This window comes from Panthera leo, chromosome C2 (assembly GCF_018350215.1).
Source record: "Panthera leo isolate Ple1 chromosome C2, P.leo_Ple1_pat1.1, whole genome shotgun sequence".
Taxonomy (NCBI): Eukaryota; Metazoa; Chordata; class Mammalia; order Carnivora; family Felidae; genus Panthera; species Panthera leo.
This window is the reverse complement of record NC_056687.1, coordinates 152,496,158-152,511,202: the sequence shown is the minus strand read 5'-3', so window position 1 is coordinate 152,511,202 and position 15,045 is coordinate 152,496,158. Positions and strand designations below refer to the sequence as shown.

The 15,045-nt window shown below is 46.4% G+C and overlaps 1 protein-coding gene across 1 annotated transcript in view; it reads left to right on the top strand.

Annotated features, from left to right (window-relative positions):
* The window catches only part of ITGA9 (integrin subunit alpha 9), a 342,670-nt gene that overhangs the window by 292,671 nt on the left and 34,954 nt on the right, over window positions 1-15,045 (top strand). Inside the window, 2 exon segments of the mRNA XM_042903314.1 lie at window positions 11,002-11,127; window positions 12,958-13,077. Coding sequence (XP_042759248.1) covers window positions 11,002-11,127; window positions 12,958-13,077 — 246 coding nt within the window.

Genomic DNA, 15,045 nt, shown 5'->3' with positions numbered 1-15,045 from the left:
AGAAATGAAGGCCTCTCAGAACAAACTTGAACTCCACTTTCTCTGATATCGTGAAAACATGCTCCTTTTCCCTCACAGACACACACACACACACACACACAGTCAAGTCCGCTGATCTCAGCAGTGGCCTCCAACCATTTTTTTCTTTTTTCTTTTTCCCTTGGTTCTGCATGTGTCTGAACGTGAGCTGAATAGTCAAGTTCCTAAAATGAGTCAGGATTCTGTTGGCTTCAATTTTTTTTTTCTTTCTAACAGAAGCCAGACACTTAAAAACGGGGAGACGGCTGATTGAATTCTGGAGAGAGAGTTACGTTCCTGCGCTCTTGGGTCAATTTTAGTTTTGGCTAGAGGGAGGAAGTGTGTGTTTCTTTGCACAGCTTACGTTCGGCACGCAGCCTCTGGAAGGTGGCGATAAGCTTCAGCCGGGGCTGTCCCTGCACAGTGTGGTCCAGAGGCTGCCCTTTAACCCGTGTGGGCGGAGCCAATGAATCAAGTCAGTGACCTCTCCCTGCTGACTGAGGGCGCCAGCTTATCAAGGAGCCCAGGGTCCTATACTCACGGCCGCTGTGACATCTGGAAGCATTAATGCTCCGTAGCTGGCGTGTGGGCCGGTCGGAATGCCCACACTTTGGGACAGGATTGTTCTGGTCCCTGACATGGATAAAGGTTAGAAGTGAGTGATTCTACCATTTACTTTCCTTCATTCCTTAAGAGCATCATGACACAGAGCCCTGTCGTTGCCGGGTGAGCAGTTCCTGGAGCTGCTAACAGGAAATCTCCCTGAGGATAAACAGAGCTGTCGGTCATTGCCTAGAAACACGTGGTTCTCGTTGAACCTGCCCAGGACTTACTGTGGATGCCTCAGAAGCACCAAAACAGGAAGACTCCTCTCTGATATACACACCAAGTTTCTTCTGACCGAAGGGAACTTTCTCAACATTGTTAGACGCTGAGAAGTGATTCTCTCCCCGGCTGTCCGGGAACCAGCTTCACTCGTCCTTCATGAGGACCGGAAGCACATTTTAGGTGTCTCACAGTCTTGAAACTTTAGACCTAAGGATTCTCTTTTCACCGCTCTGACGAATATACTCTCAGAAAGTTGGAAGGGAGGTTAGACAGATGGCTCCACGGGAGATAATCAGAAAATGATCGTTCTTTACTTTTTGAGAAAGGGATAATTATAAAGGGATACATCTAATAAATGCAGCGATAACTCAGTGAATCAGCAGGTGTGCTACTTTATCTTTTCATGGAAGATGGGGACGGGCTTTGTTCTTTACCATAAGATGGGTCTAAGAGCTAGACCCGGAATCTGAATAAACCGATCCAAATCCAAGGGCTGTGTTGTGTCCCACATGAGGGCTACTGACTCATTTATTATCCACATCAACAGATTGTTCTGTTTCCAAAATGTTTCATTATCTGTGGAAGGAAAACATTTTTGGCATGCACGTTAAAGTGCTCAGATAACATATTTATGTCTCACTTTTTTCACTGGAGAGAATCTGACCGCATCTGGAAATTCTTCTGTTGTCACCGCTTCTCTGAAACTATTTCCCATCTGTATCCCTTTAACTCCAGTAAAAGACCATCCCGGTGCTCGCGAAATGGGCCTCCTCTGGGAGATTTGGCTTTCTCCGATTAAATGTAAATGAATTCTGTTCTACTGGGCGGCCTGGTGGTGCCTGAACTACGGACTTTCCAGCCTGTTGGCCAGCACACCCAGAGGAAAAGGGTGTGGGGGAGCGGGGAGGGCATGCCATTGTTTTTGCCAAACCCTAGAGCTGGTGAGGGGGAAATGACCGTTGGCTTTTATCGTAAGAAGTGAAATATTGTACGAAATAATGGCGGGCTCACACAGAGGTCACATTGTACAATGGATTATGCTCTCCTTTTCCTTTGGAAGATTGGTTCTGAAGCTTTGCCCCTTGATTTCCTGTTTCAGTTTTGTTCTCTGTAACACCCTGACATTTCACAGTGGTGGTGGCGGCCTTGAGGGATGGGAGCTGAGACTGGGTGACATGGGGAGTGGGAAGAAGAAAGCTTTTTTTTTTTTTTTTTTTAAATGTTTACTTTTGAGAGAGAGAGAGAGAGACAGAGCACAAGCAGGGGAAGGGCAGAGAGAGGGAGACACGGAATCTGAAGCAGGCTCCAGGCTCCGAGCTGTCAGCACAGAGCCCGACCTGGGGCTTGAACTCTCAAACAGCAAGATCGTGACCCGAGCTGAAGTTGGACGCTTAACCAACTGAGCCACCCAGGCGCCCCAAGAAGATAGCATTTTATTTAGAGGATAATTTTTAATTAGAAAGAGAGGAGACATCTAGAGTGAACATTATGATCTTTTCAGTCTTTTTTTTCTTTTCTTTTTTTTTCCATTGGTTATTTTTTTTTAATTTTGTTTTTTTTTTTATTTTTTTAAATTTACACCCAAATTAGTTAGCATATAGTGCAACAATGATTCCAGGAGTAGATTCCTTAGTGCCCCTTGCCCATTCAGTCTCTTTAAAAGTAACCGTCTTTGCCTGTCTGGAAAATTAAACGACACCAGATCATTCTTAAACCCCCTCGTCTTCCTGCTCCATCCCCAACACTGCCAGTCTGGAGGCGGGCTGTTGTTTTATGGAAGGCTGCTAGGCCCTCATTTAGCTGTTTCAGTTCAGACACAGGGTATTCGCTTCATTTGGGGATGCAGGCTGGGAGGGACTGGCCAAAGCCAGCACCTCATGTTAACGTACCTCCTGTTGTTGAGATCATCAGAGTGTCTGTCCTTTCTGTGTGTCCGTATGAACACAGAAAGTGTCTAGCTCCACGCAGAGGTAAATATCGGAAAGTCAGAACTTGCTGAACTGATAAACAAGAGGGCCCTTTTCGCAAAGCAGAAGAATCCGTGCTCCGGGAGGGTCTACCAAAGGACACCTTTGAGAACCCCTTCCTTCGCATGAAATGATGCGTGCACACAAAAACTGTTTCCAACCTTTCAAAGACACTCGTTACATAAAGGTAGGTCTATCTGTTAGGGGGAACTACCCAGGATTGTTAGTGGTTTCTCTGCTCATGTTAAATAGTGTCCTTGCAGTCAAAAAATCAAGGTAAATGAACGGAGCCTTTGGGCAGCCAGCCTCTTCTGCGTTATTCTGGGTCTATATTCTTGCAAAGACTTGAAGTGACTGGTAATACGTGAACATGTTTGTTTTAGGATTTGTTCGTAAAATGTTAGCCTCTTGTACCATTCTTCGGTCAACACCAAGAAATAATAGTGAATCAGAGCAACGTGATTTAACATAAGGCATAACATAAAGAGCTCTATAAGAGGAAAGATGGTCTATCAGTTTATATTTTGCTGAATGGAAAAGGCATAGTTTCAATGTATCTTTCTGTTAGTAAACCTCTTAGGTCAGCCTGATTAGCCAGTGGGTATCATTTCTCAAACATTTTCTGAGTACTATTTTTATTTCAAATCTTGAAGTCCTAAAATTAGTATCGCCAAAGCCACTGTGGTGAAGGTTCTGCCTCCTGTGGCAGAAGGGGCCTATTATCTTTTGATACTTGCTTCCGAGATTGGGCAGTAGGTAATTGAATTAGCAAAGTAGGCATTCGAAACAGTCTCTGGGTTTTCAAACTCCAGGGGTGTGTGACTCCAGAGGAGCAGGTGGCAAGTCAGGGGACGGGTCATGTTTACCCAGTTGCCATCCGCTGTGATTGGTGGGACATGATACAGAAAAGTGGCCCCAAGATGTAACAGAGAACACAGAGTCACTGATTAACAGATGAGTGTGAGTTAACGTGAAACACGTGTTATTCAAAAATGAACCTGTGCCCTCTTTAATCCGAGTCAGTTCAACAAACATAGTTTTCGAATCAAACTTCATCTAAGACCCACGTTGGCAAAGACTCTGAGCATCTTTCATAGGGAGCACTAATGTCATTGAGTTTGCTCCCCTGCTGATCTGATCCCCCGTTTCTCTTTTATTGGCTGTGAACTGTGTTCAAGGCAGTTCACTTTGTACATCAAGCCAGGGACACTTTGGTGAACTTTCCCACCCCTGGACCCCAGCCAGCTGGAGGATGGTCAAGAAATGGGGCTGATTCTGGTAGAAAGGGGACGTCTATGCCTTAGCCTGTTAAAAATCTGCAGTAATATCACACGCCCCGGGTGAAAAGTGGTTCCTTCACTTTGAGACTTGTTCATCGCCTTCTAGGTGGCTGTCCCACCTCCATCTGAGATTTGTCTGCAGGACCCTCCTCTGTGTCAAGGCCCACCTCTACTGCCTCCTTTCTGCCCACCGCAACCCAACATTCGTCCAGTGCGTGAGCCATGTTGAACTCAGATACTCTCTAGTTCAAGTCTGCTGTTGGCACCTCTGTGCCCTTGCACATGCTATTCGTCCCTGCCTGGAACTGCCTTCCCCTTCTCACTCTGCTCTCTAGGAGTTCTCTTTATCTTCCAAGATCCACATGAAGCACCACCTCCTCTGAGTCAAGAATGCAGATCATGACAGGCCGACTGCCGGTAGAGGGAAACATTTCTGAGGGCTTGTGAGAGAGCGGACGATGAGATTAGGGCCCGGGCGTGTGGGGGACAGAGGCTCTGCAGCCTGGGCCCAAGGAAGGAGGAACAGGAAGGGGGCATCCTGGGGGAAGCTTTGGAGATGGCACTCCTTCCATAATCAAAGCATCTAGGTGTGTGACAGGCTGCTTAAGCCCTCTGGGCTTCAGTCTTCTCATCTGTAAAATAGGAGTGAAAGTTAAGGAGACCAGATGGCCCAGTTTGCCTGGCACATCCCTGATATGTGTCTCTGTCTTGTTCGTCCATCTGATTAAGTCTCCCACTTCACTCTCGAAAATATCCTCGTTTGGACAATAAATCATATGATCACCCCACTGATAGCAGCACCTTCTATGCATGGGTACTATGAGGATTCAGTATGTGCCGTAGCTGTTAATGGTTTTTGTTTTTTTTTTTTAAGTTAATTTATTTCAAAAAAGAAAGCATGAGCAGGGGCGGGGCCCAGAGAGAGGAAGAGAGAGAATCCCAAGCAGGCTCCACGCTCATTGCAGAGCCCGACTCAGGGCTTGATCTCATGACGACGACATCATGACTTGAGCCAAAGTCAAGAGTTGGATGTTAACCAACCGAGCCACCCAGGCACCCCCATAACTTTTAGAATAGTACCCACGTTAGCTGGCGTAATTCCTGTTTATATCTGAACTCCGTACAGGGATGGGGCCGTAAGCAGCTGGGATTGATTTCGAGGGTGATACGCTTGGGGAATGAGACTCCGAAAACAGATTAGAGGACTGCTCTGCCCCTCCGGTCTTGAGGCCCAGGGACAAGAACTGCCTTAGGGTGGCTCTGTTCTGGGACCCCAGGAGACACCTATGTCCTCTCTCTACCTCTAGGTCAGCAAACAGCTCAGAGGTACCCTAGGCAGGCCCCTCTCTTGAGGCCACAACATGGGAGTGCTTTGTTTTCTCCAACCCCTTTATCAGACCACCACGGCCTGGAGAGTCTTTAGTAGAAGCTCTAGACGTTCCTCTGAATGGTAACGGACTCTCTTTTGCAGCATCATGCCTTTGGAATCGTCCCGATTCATACTTTGAACCCCGTAGTTTATGCAGGGAGGTTTGGCTAGACCACGCCAAGTGTACCAAGCACTTCGTCCTCAGATGGGCCTGGGACCTCGGAGGCTTCTGACCACAGAGGCTCCTGACCGAGGCTAACTCGGACTCTGCCACCAAGTGATGTCCACATTGTCCTTGGGCTCCTGACAGTTTCCCAAATCACCACCATCTCCTGGTTTTGACTTACACAGTGTTTTCTTTGGGGTCCGGACAAGGGGAGTAAAGGAGACCAAATGCCAGCAGAAAACCCTCATTAGCTGCCTTGGCCGAATCCAGCCTTGACACTGTGGCCCACATCCTCTTGTCCTTGTTGTGTGTGTTTGGTGAAGACCTATTATTCACATTCCAGTAGACGTGGGCCTCATCCAGCTCCCAGAGGTCCTGGAAGATAAGCAGCCGTGTCATGGGAAGCATTTGGACTTGGCTGGTCTGGAAAATAGATGAGAATTGAGTGGGCAGGGACGAGCAGAGGGCAACGGCCACAGAGTCCTTGGCCAGCCACAGAAATGAATCTGTTGGACACGAGCGCCGTGGTGTTTGGATCGTCTGCAACGCAGGAAGAAAACAGCGTTTCCCTTTGATTTTAAGCAAAGAAGTGGCGAGGGAGCACCTGGGTGGCTCAGTTGGTAAGCGTCCGACTCTCGATCTCAGCTCAGGTCACAGTCTCATGGTCATGAGTTCGAGCCCTGTGTCAGGCTGTGTGCTGACAGTGCTGAGCCTGCTTGGGGTTCTCTCTCTCCCTCCCTCCCTCTCTCTCTCTCTGTCCCTCCCCCCCACCTCTCAAAATACATTTTAAAAAAAGTATGCAAAGAAGGTGTTTATAACCAAGCTGGGAGTAGGAGATGTCGGCAATTGCTTACCTACATGACGTGAGATCAGGTGGCCCCCTGCTGTTACAAAAGGCACGGGTGGTCCTCAAAGTATGGAATAAGCAGGTGAAGACAACCTTAGTGACCACCTAGGCGACCACCCTAATTGAACACAAGGACGCTGAGACCCCGGGAACTCGAACGGGCAGCTGTTAGCAGGCAGAGCTCGGGCCGACGCCCGGGACTGTCGAGTGCCCCCCAAGGCCCTCTGGGCCTTCACTGGGTGTTTCTTGCTGCCAGCAGCCAGTCACATGACCTGGACAAGTCCTGGAACTCAGGGCCTGTGGTTCCTTATCTGTCAGCTGAGGCCAAGGGACGGCGTGATCTCCAAGCTGCCTCCCAGAAACCACATTCCAGGATGCTCTGTTCCCCTTCCAGGCCGAGACAGCATGGAGAAGCCTGGCCTCTCAGCCAACAGGCGCTTTTATCTCCCACACTCTGGCCAGGAGTCAGTCTTTGGCCCCAGTGGCAGAAATGGGTCAGGATGAAGGGTTCTGGGCCTCCCAGACTTTGAGCTAGTGCTTTCTTCTTCTTGATCAAGGGAGGAACGGGAAGGTCTGGTTTTCTCCCCACCTGTGCCTGTGCATGACTGCCACCCCAGCCCCAGCCTCCTCTGTACCTGAGAGGCAGGGACATGGTTATAAGTACGGGCTCTGGCGCTGGATGGCCTGCCAGCTGAGAGACCTCAAGCGGACCTCCGGCCTCCCCTTGCCTCTCAGTTTCTACATCTGTAAAATGGCGATGGTAATAGCACTCACCTCCCAGGGCAAGGACTGCACGCGCCAATGTGTGTAAAGCACTCAGAGCCTGCACACGTGTTAGGTAGTGTCGTGGCTGTTGCATACAAACCTACCCAACATAGAAAAATCCTGCCCTTCCACGACCCGGACAGGGACTGGGTTGCTCAGTTCTAGCTGAGGGAACATCTACACATCGGCAACAGGATTAGGTCGATCGGAATCAGACCCATCAGAGCACCAAGCGACCTTCGGTCTCCCTTTGAACGAGGACCACCCTGAACCTCCCCAAAAAATGTCATTTTCCCCCAATTGAAGCGATTCCCGTGTAACCACAGTCGGGAGCACAACTGGCTGAGATTTTCATTCACCACAGACTCAGTCTCCACTTCCCTTCTCCACATTCCCCTGGGCCAGATCAGACGTCACACGGGGTCACATCACATCGCTGTCGGCACCCTGTTCGCAGGCCGCCCAAGGCTGAGCGCCGAGGCTTCGGCTGGTGCCTACCCCCTCGCCCTGCCTCCCGGCTTCCTCCTGTTTGGGGGTATTCACAGTGCCGGGCTCCTTGCACCCAAGGGTAGCCAACTTGGCTGGTCTGGGGCTCTGTTCCCGCCCTTCCTCTCCCAGCCTAGAGACCCAAAGCACCAATTCTCAGAGCCAGGAGGAACTCTGCCTCCACGCCTGATTTCGATCGGGGACAAATGCATCGCACAAGACTCAGAGATTCTGTGTCTCTAAACCCAGACCAAAGTGTTTGTGTGACCAGGCCCCGCCCTCTCAGCAGAGGCATGCAGGTGCCCCGGGGCTGCAGCAGGACCAGTTTTCACAGTGACCTTTCGGCAAGTGTCCGTCCAGAAGACCAACAGGTTAAGTGGAGGATGCTTCAGAATGAGAAACGAGTGGAATTAAGAACATGAGCACAACACGTGCAAATTCTCAAAGGCTCAGTGAACGAAATGCTTTCCATCCACCCACCGTGTGCCCTCCGTGCCTAAATAGAGGGCAACCCCCAGATAACACAATACCCCGCTTCCCTAATGAGGTGCATTCAACACTTCTTTGGGCCAGCTTAATAGGAATCAGAAATGGGGTTGCCTTGGAGGTGGGGGATGGGACTGGACTGGAAAGAGGCAGGAGGGAACTTTCTGGAATGAGAGACAGATTGTACCTTCACTGGGTAGGTGGTGATGTGGGTGACTTCATTTGTCAGAATTCATCAAACTACACTCTGAAGATCTGTGCATGTTAGTGAATATAAACTTTACCTCAATAAAAGAAGTTAGAAACGCGAATTAAATAACTTCGACTCACAATATTTAACCTAACTATGCAGTTGCATTCTTAAAATTACGTTAAGAATAATATGTCAACTTACATTATTCTTCCCATTCGCACATCTCACAAAATGGTTTTATGCACACGTACATCCTTTGACATCAGCATATATCATGACAAAGCCACTTTTTAAAAATTTTTTAAATGTTTATTTCTGAGAGAGAGAGAGAGCGAGAGAGAGAGCACACACGTGTGCGTATGAGCACAGGCGGGGCAGAGAAAGAGGAAGAGAGAATCCCCATGCAGGGCTCAAACTCACGAACCATGAGATCATGACCTGAGCCCAAACTGAGTCTAATGCTTAACCAACTAAGCCACCCAGGCGTCCCTTAAAGACCTTAATTTTAAGTAATCTCTACACCCAACATGGGGCTCAAACTGGCGATCCCGAGATCAAGAGCTGCATGCTCTACTGACTGAGCCAGCCGGGTGCCCCGGGAAATGCAGTACATTTTCAATCCAAGCTTCTTATTGAAATTTTTTTGCAAACCGTGAATGCCCATTTCCATAACATTGCAACGGTTTTTCTCATTTGTCTCGTGATTATTCGTGATCCTTACTACATCAGGGACGTGTGTTTTGCTTTCTAAAAGGGACTTTCAAATAGTTGTCACAGTTTGCCATACTCGCTCCGAAGAATAATTCCCAAATCTGTGTTAAATCTCATTGCTTTCTCCCCATTAATTCCCTCTGGTGACCTCGAAAAGCAGCCAAAACCAGGGCTGATTGAGACTGAATCAGGCTGATGTATCTTCCCAGATTCTGTGGTTCAAACAAAGTAATTGAGACAGTACCAAATTATGAGATATTCTTAAAGAATAAGAAGTCCTAAACTAGGCGAGATTTGTAAAGGCAGCACACTCTTTTGTAATAATTAATTGGAGGAACTAGAACATCTTATTTGTTTTCAGATATATTATAGTAAATCCTGGCATATGTGTTTAGACCAAAGATAAAATCGAGATTAATGCAGCAAATTTGGGGATCTTATTCTATAGTTTGTTATTAAAAGATTAGCACTGTTGGCTTAAGTTAGAAGTTTCTTGCTGTAAAAATTTTAAGTTTTGCTCCCTACTGTGAATGGGAAGTTGAAACATTCTTTTTTCTTTTTTAATGTTTATTTGGGGGGGAGGGGCAGAGATGGAGAGAGAGAGAATCTCCAGCAGCCTCAGCACTGTCAGCAAAGAGCTGGATGTGGGGCTTAAACCCACAAACCATGAGATCGTGACCTGAGCTGAAACCAAGAGTCAGATGCTCAAACGACTGAGCCACCCAGACACCCCTGAAACATTCTTGAATAAATTCAGACACACTATATTTTCCTTAAGAGCTTTAAAAATGAGAGAGTTTGATTTAAACAGATGATTCTGGTTAGAAAAGGGATTATAAACGCAGTCCTAAATTATGAATTACTAATTACAAATTTTACAACTTGACCTTAAGTTATGTCCGGTCTTCAGCGATAAGCAGGGTTATGTAATGATGTATGTAAAGAAGTCTTTGTTTTTTTCACCATATCCTCAATTTAGGCATGAAAAATAGTGTTATTCTTAAAGAAACCACCATGGAAGGCTTACACTGTTGTTTCGGTTTTTTGTTTTGTTTTTGAAATTTTTTTAATGTTGAGTTTTGAGAGAGAGAGAGACGGGGCACAAGCAGGGGACGGGCAGAGGGAGAGGGAGAGGGAGACACGGAATCTGAAGCAGGCTCCAGGCTCCGAGCTGTCAGCACAGAGCCCGACGTGGGGCTCGAACTCACGAACTGTGAGATCATGACCTGAGCCAAAGTCGGACGCTCAACCGACTGAACCGCCCAGGAGCCCCGCAGAACTCTGATTTTAAATGACGTTATAGGTCATTCTCTAGTTGGAGCAGAGAAAGGGGCCCAGAGAAGTCCTGCTGGATGCCTCTTCTCCTCTCTAGGGAGATGACTAAGGGGGGTTGATAGCACCCTAGGTATTCTGTGGAACACAGTTTGAAAACCTCTGGCAGTGGACCATGCATGAATGCTTGGTCTTAGAAGACCTGGGTTCAAAACCTGGGTTCTAGACTCTGTGATTGCTGGCAAGGACTTAACTTGAGTCTCATTTTCCTCCTCCAGACAAGGAGCGTGAAAGCTCATCTCCAGGAGTAGCTACCGGGATGCTTATAAATGTGCTTTGGAAACCATGAAGTATAAGGTTTATTTTGTTCCTTAGGTCTTACCGTCTCCTAGTGACATTTCATTCGCATGTTGCGTGCCATCTCATCTCAGTTATTTAGGGACTTCGGATTATCTGGCCTGGTTGATGGTAGTACCTTCACCCTTCAGCTTTGCAGCAATATTGTCCGCTAGAGGATGGTCAAGGGGGAAGGGATGACTTTGCGGTAAGGGATTCCAGGTTCATAATTCATTCTTGGGATGGACCACTGTGACAGGTTTCTTTTCCCTTTCAGGTGGGCCAAGAGAAGGGAAACTGTTCTTTCCAAAAAAACCCAACCCCCTGCATCATCCCTCAAGAGCAAGAAAATATCTTCCATACGATATTTGCCTTTTTCACAAAGTCTGGAAGAAAAGTCTTGGTAAGAATTTGCTCACTGGTTGGGTTAACATGGGTGGTCCTCACGAGGAAGGCGAGTAGGAGATAGAGAGACTAGTTTTCTATTTGGCGTTTATTATTTTCCAAATCTGGTTTTAATCAATTGACGTCTAAAGTCACAAGGACTGTGGTCAAGTCCTATTTTTCAGCCTGAGGTTTCAATCAAAGTGTTAAATTTACATTCCAAATTCCATTGCCTGGCAAAGGGAAAACCTTTGCAGCCCACCAAGCACAAAGTAAAACATTTCTCCAACGAGTATGAGTCTAATCAAGACTGATGGTTCTACAACCACTTGGGAAAACTCCTGGGCAGTCTCCACTAAAACTAAACATCTCCGTATCCCGTGACCCAGCAGTTCCACTCTGAGGCGTACCCCCAAGAGAAATGTGTCTTTATGTGCCCTAAATGACATGGATAAGAAGGTTGACAGCAATCTTCTTAGAGCTAAAAGCTGGGAACAGTCCGGATCCCCATCAACAGGAGAATGGGTAAACAATTGTGGTGTAGCCCCACATGCGGGAATATTACAGAGCAATGAAAAATACTACCCCACGCTACAACAGGAACGCATTTCACAGACATAATAATGCCTGAAAGAAGCTGGAGCCAAAGCACACATAGTATAATATTTCACTTACAGGAAGTTCAGAAAAACCAAGGCTAGCAATAGTAATGAAGTTCAGGATAGTGGTTGCATTTGAAGGAATGTCAACAGGAGAGGGCGTGAGGGAACCTGCTTCAGTACCAGAATTATTCTACACCTTGATCTGGGTATAAACATGAAAAATATATCAAGGGGGACCCTTCAGATTTATTCCATCTACTCTATGTAAGTTATACCTCCATTTTTTTTTAAAGTAAAGGTATTGAAGATACAGTTACATGCTTTCCCCAAGCCTCCTTTCCCCATATATTTGGTTATATCTCTTTAGCTTATTATTTCAGGATGGGCACATCTCACTTTTCTTTTTCTCGTTTTTCCTAAAAAAAAAAAAAAAAAAAAAAAAAAAAAAAAGAGGACTGTTTGCCACTTGCACTATGGGTTCTTTTGGTTTGTTTTTTGTTTTGTTTTTAACTTACCTAGTGCTGATGATACAACTATTTTTAAAAGCCCTTAGCATTATTAGGTATAGTGATATCTCGTTGTTTGACAGACACAACTCTGTGTGCGGCTGGCAGTTTTACCCCAGCCACGAAACATCATGCCGGTAGGTGTGTGCGTTTTGGATTCTACCATACGAAAGAGAAGAATTCCTCTTTTGTAACTTACATTTGGAATTTAGGTGTCTGTTGGTGATTCGCGTGTTTTCTTGGTCAAACGTGCTTTTCTTTCCTCCTGTGTTTTCTTGAGTCATGATATGACTTCTGAGCCCTCTAATTTGCTCTACCTGGAAAAGGAGCACGAAAGTGTGTTTGCTAACTGCACAGGCAGAAATCACGTAATGCAGGAATTACATCCTGTGCTCAAAACTCAGAAGAAAAATTCCTTTGGAATACGTAGATGTGTGTCTTTTTGAAAACAGTCATCTGTCCCTGTGAAATCCAGTTTTCGGATAGTGTAAACCAGTGAGTGGCTTTTTCCCATTTGCTTGACCTGAAGCCGTGTTCTGGTGCCCGCAGGGGCAGGAAATCCCTCCATTGCCCTCTGGTGGCAAGAAGGAATGATCACGATCTTCCTTTGGAATTCTCTGCCTAGGATTGTTTTAGTCACCGGAATAGAAGCTCATGGAGCCCTCTGCTCCAGAAACTGCTGCGCATTTGTCTTTGTTCTTAATACCGTTTGAAAGAAAGTTCTCTGATTTCTCTTCTCAGGACTGTGAAAAACCAGGAATCTCTTGCCTAACAATGCACTGTAACCTTAGCGCGCTTGCTAAAGAAGAAAGTCGTACTATAGACATTTACATGCTGCTGAACACAGAAATATTGAAGAAGGTAATGCCCTTCGGTTCATTTAAAAGCATTGGTATTATAGGGGCGCCTGGGTGGCTCAGTGGGTTAAGTGTCCAACTTTGGCTCAGGTCATGATCTCGCGGTCCGTGAGTTCGAGCCCCGCGTCGGGCTCTGTGCCGACAGCTCAGAGCCTGGAGCCCGTTTCGGATTCTGTGTCTCCCTCTCTCTCTGCCCCTCCCCTGCTCATGCTCTGTCTCTCCCTGTCTCTCAAAAATAAATAAATGTAAAATAAAATTTTTTTAAGTAAAACATTAAAAAAAATTCTTTTAAACATTGGTATTATTATTAGGTATAGTGATACCCAGTATGAATACGCTGTATGCTAGCTAACTTGACAATAAATTATATTTAAAAAAATAAAATAAAACAGTTTTATTTAGCAATGAAAAAAAAGAGATTTTAAAAAGAAAAGCCTTGGAGTAGGTTTTCTCATGAAACACTGCCTGCCCCTTTTAAAACGTTTCTGGCAAGTGCCATTGGTAATTCGCTGCAGGAAGATGCTGGGGTAGGGGTGGGGGACACTAGACCCTTGCTATTCTACACGCGGTCTGAGGACCAACTGTATCAGCAGCACTTGGGATCTTGTTAGAAATGTGGAATTTAAAAAGAAAAATGAAAAGACATGCAGAATCTTGGGCTCCGTCCCAGACTTCCTGAACCAGCACCCTTCAGTTTAATAAGCTCCCCGGGTGTTTTGTTTTGCACATTTAAGTTTCTCCCGACTTCAGCTTGCATCAGAATCCCCTGGAGACCTTGTTAAAATGCAGATTCCTGGGGGCTGAGTCTGAGATTCTGTCGTTCTGACAAGCTCCCATGCGATACCTCTGCCACTGCTCTGCGGACCCCATGCTAGATCAGGGGTCAGCACACCTTTTCTGTGACGGGCCAGTTGTAAATATTTCTGGCTTTTCAGACCACACAGTCTTTTGTCACAGCTCAACTAGGCCATTGTCTTGTGAAAGCAGCCATAGACAATACGCAGATGAATGGGCATGGCTGTGTTCCAATAAAACTTTATTTACAAGAACAGGCAAAGGGCCAGATTTGACCCACGGGTGGTAGTTTGCCAGTCCTTTGTTTAGATGACACTTTATTTCAGGGAAGTCCAACTTTTGATCTTCAGGTCACTTTGCTATTATGAGTTTATCAAAAGTGGCTCATTTAAAAATACCTCAGTCCGTGAATTAGCGGTTCTCTAAAAATATCATACAAATTCCCTGTGATTTATTTTAACATAAGAGCCGCTGAGTATGAAAGGCCACAGCCAACCAGCTGCTTTAAAAAGAATCGCTTGGGAAGATAAAATAAAATATGCATGTTAGCTGCAGAGATTCTATTTATTTTCCTCTGGAAAAACTGTGTGTGTTAGTCGGTATAAACCTGAATGAATATCTTTAGAAAAGTCATCCCAATGTTAGTTTTAAATTAAGCATGGCAGTAGCATGCTGACCTGAGAAGTCACAGGCACGAGAGATTCAAGATGTTTCGCCCACTTTTCCATCTGTGACTGGCGCGGCCCCCACACGCCCAGGGAGAGCTGCGCACAATTCTCTTTTCCTTGGTTTCCTTTGCAGAGAAACCAGTTTGGGGCCAGTTGGGCTCTCCTGGCAGTGTTTCCCTGTTGCTCCTCTCCCTGAAAAAAGGACAGCGTTGGGGGGTGGGGGGCAGCACCCGGGTGGCTCAGTCGGTTAAGCATCTGACTCTTGGTTTTGGCTCAGGTCCTGATCTCATGGTTTGTGAGTTCAAGCCCCGCCTCAGACTCTGCCTTTGTCAATGGGCAGCCTGCTTGGGATTCATTCATTTTCTCTCTCTCTCTCTCTCCCTCCCCTTCCTCCCTCCCTCCCTCCCTCTCCCCCTCCATCTCTGCCCCTCCCCCACTCACTCTCTCAAAAATCAACAAATTACAAAAAAAAGAAAAGAAAAGGGACAGCGTTGGGAGAGGACCAGGCG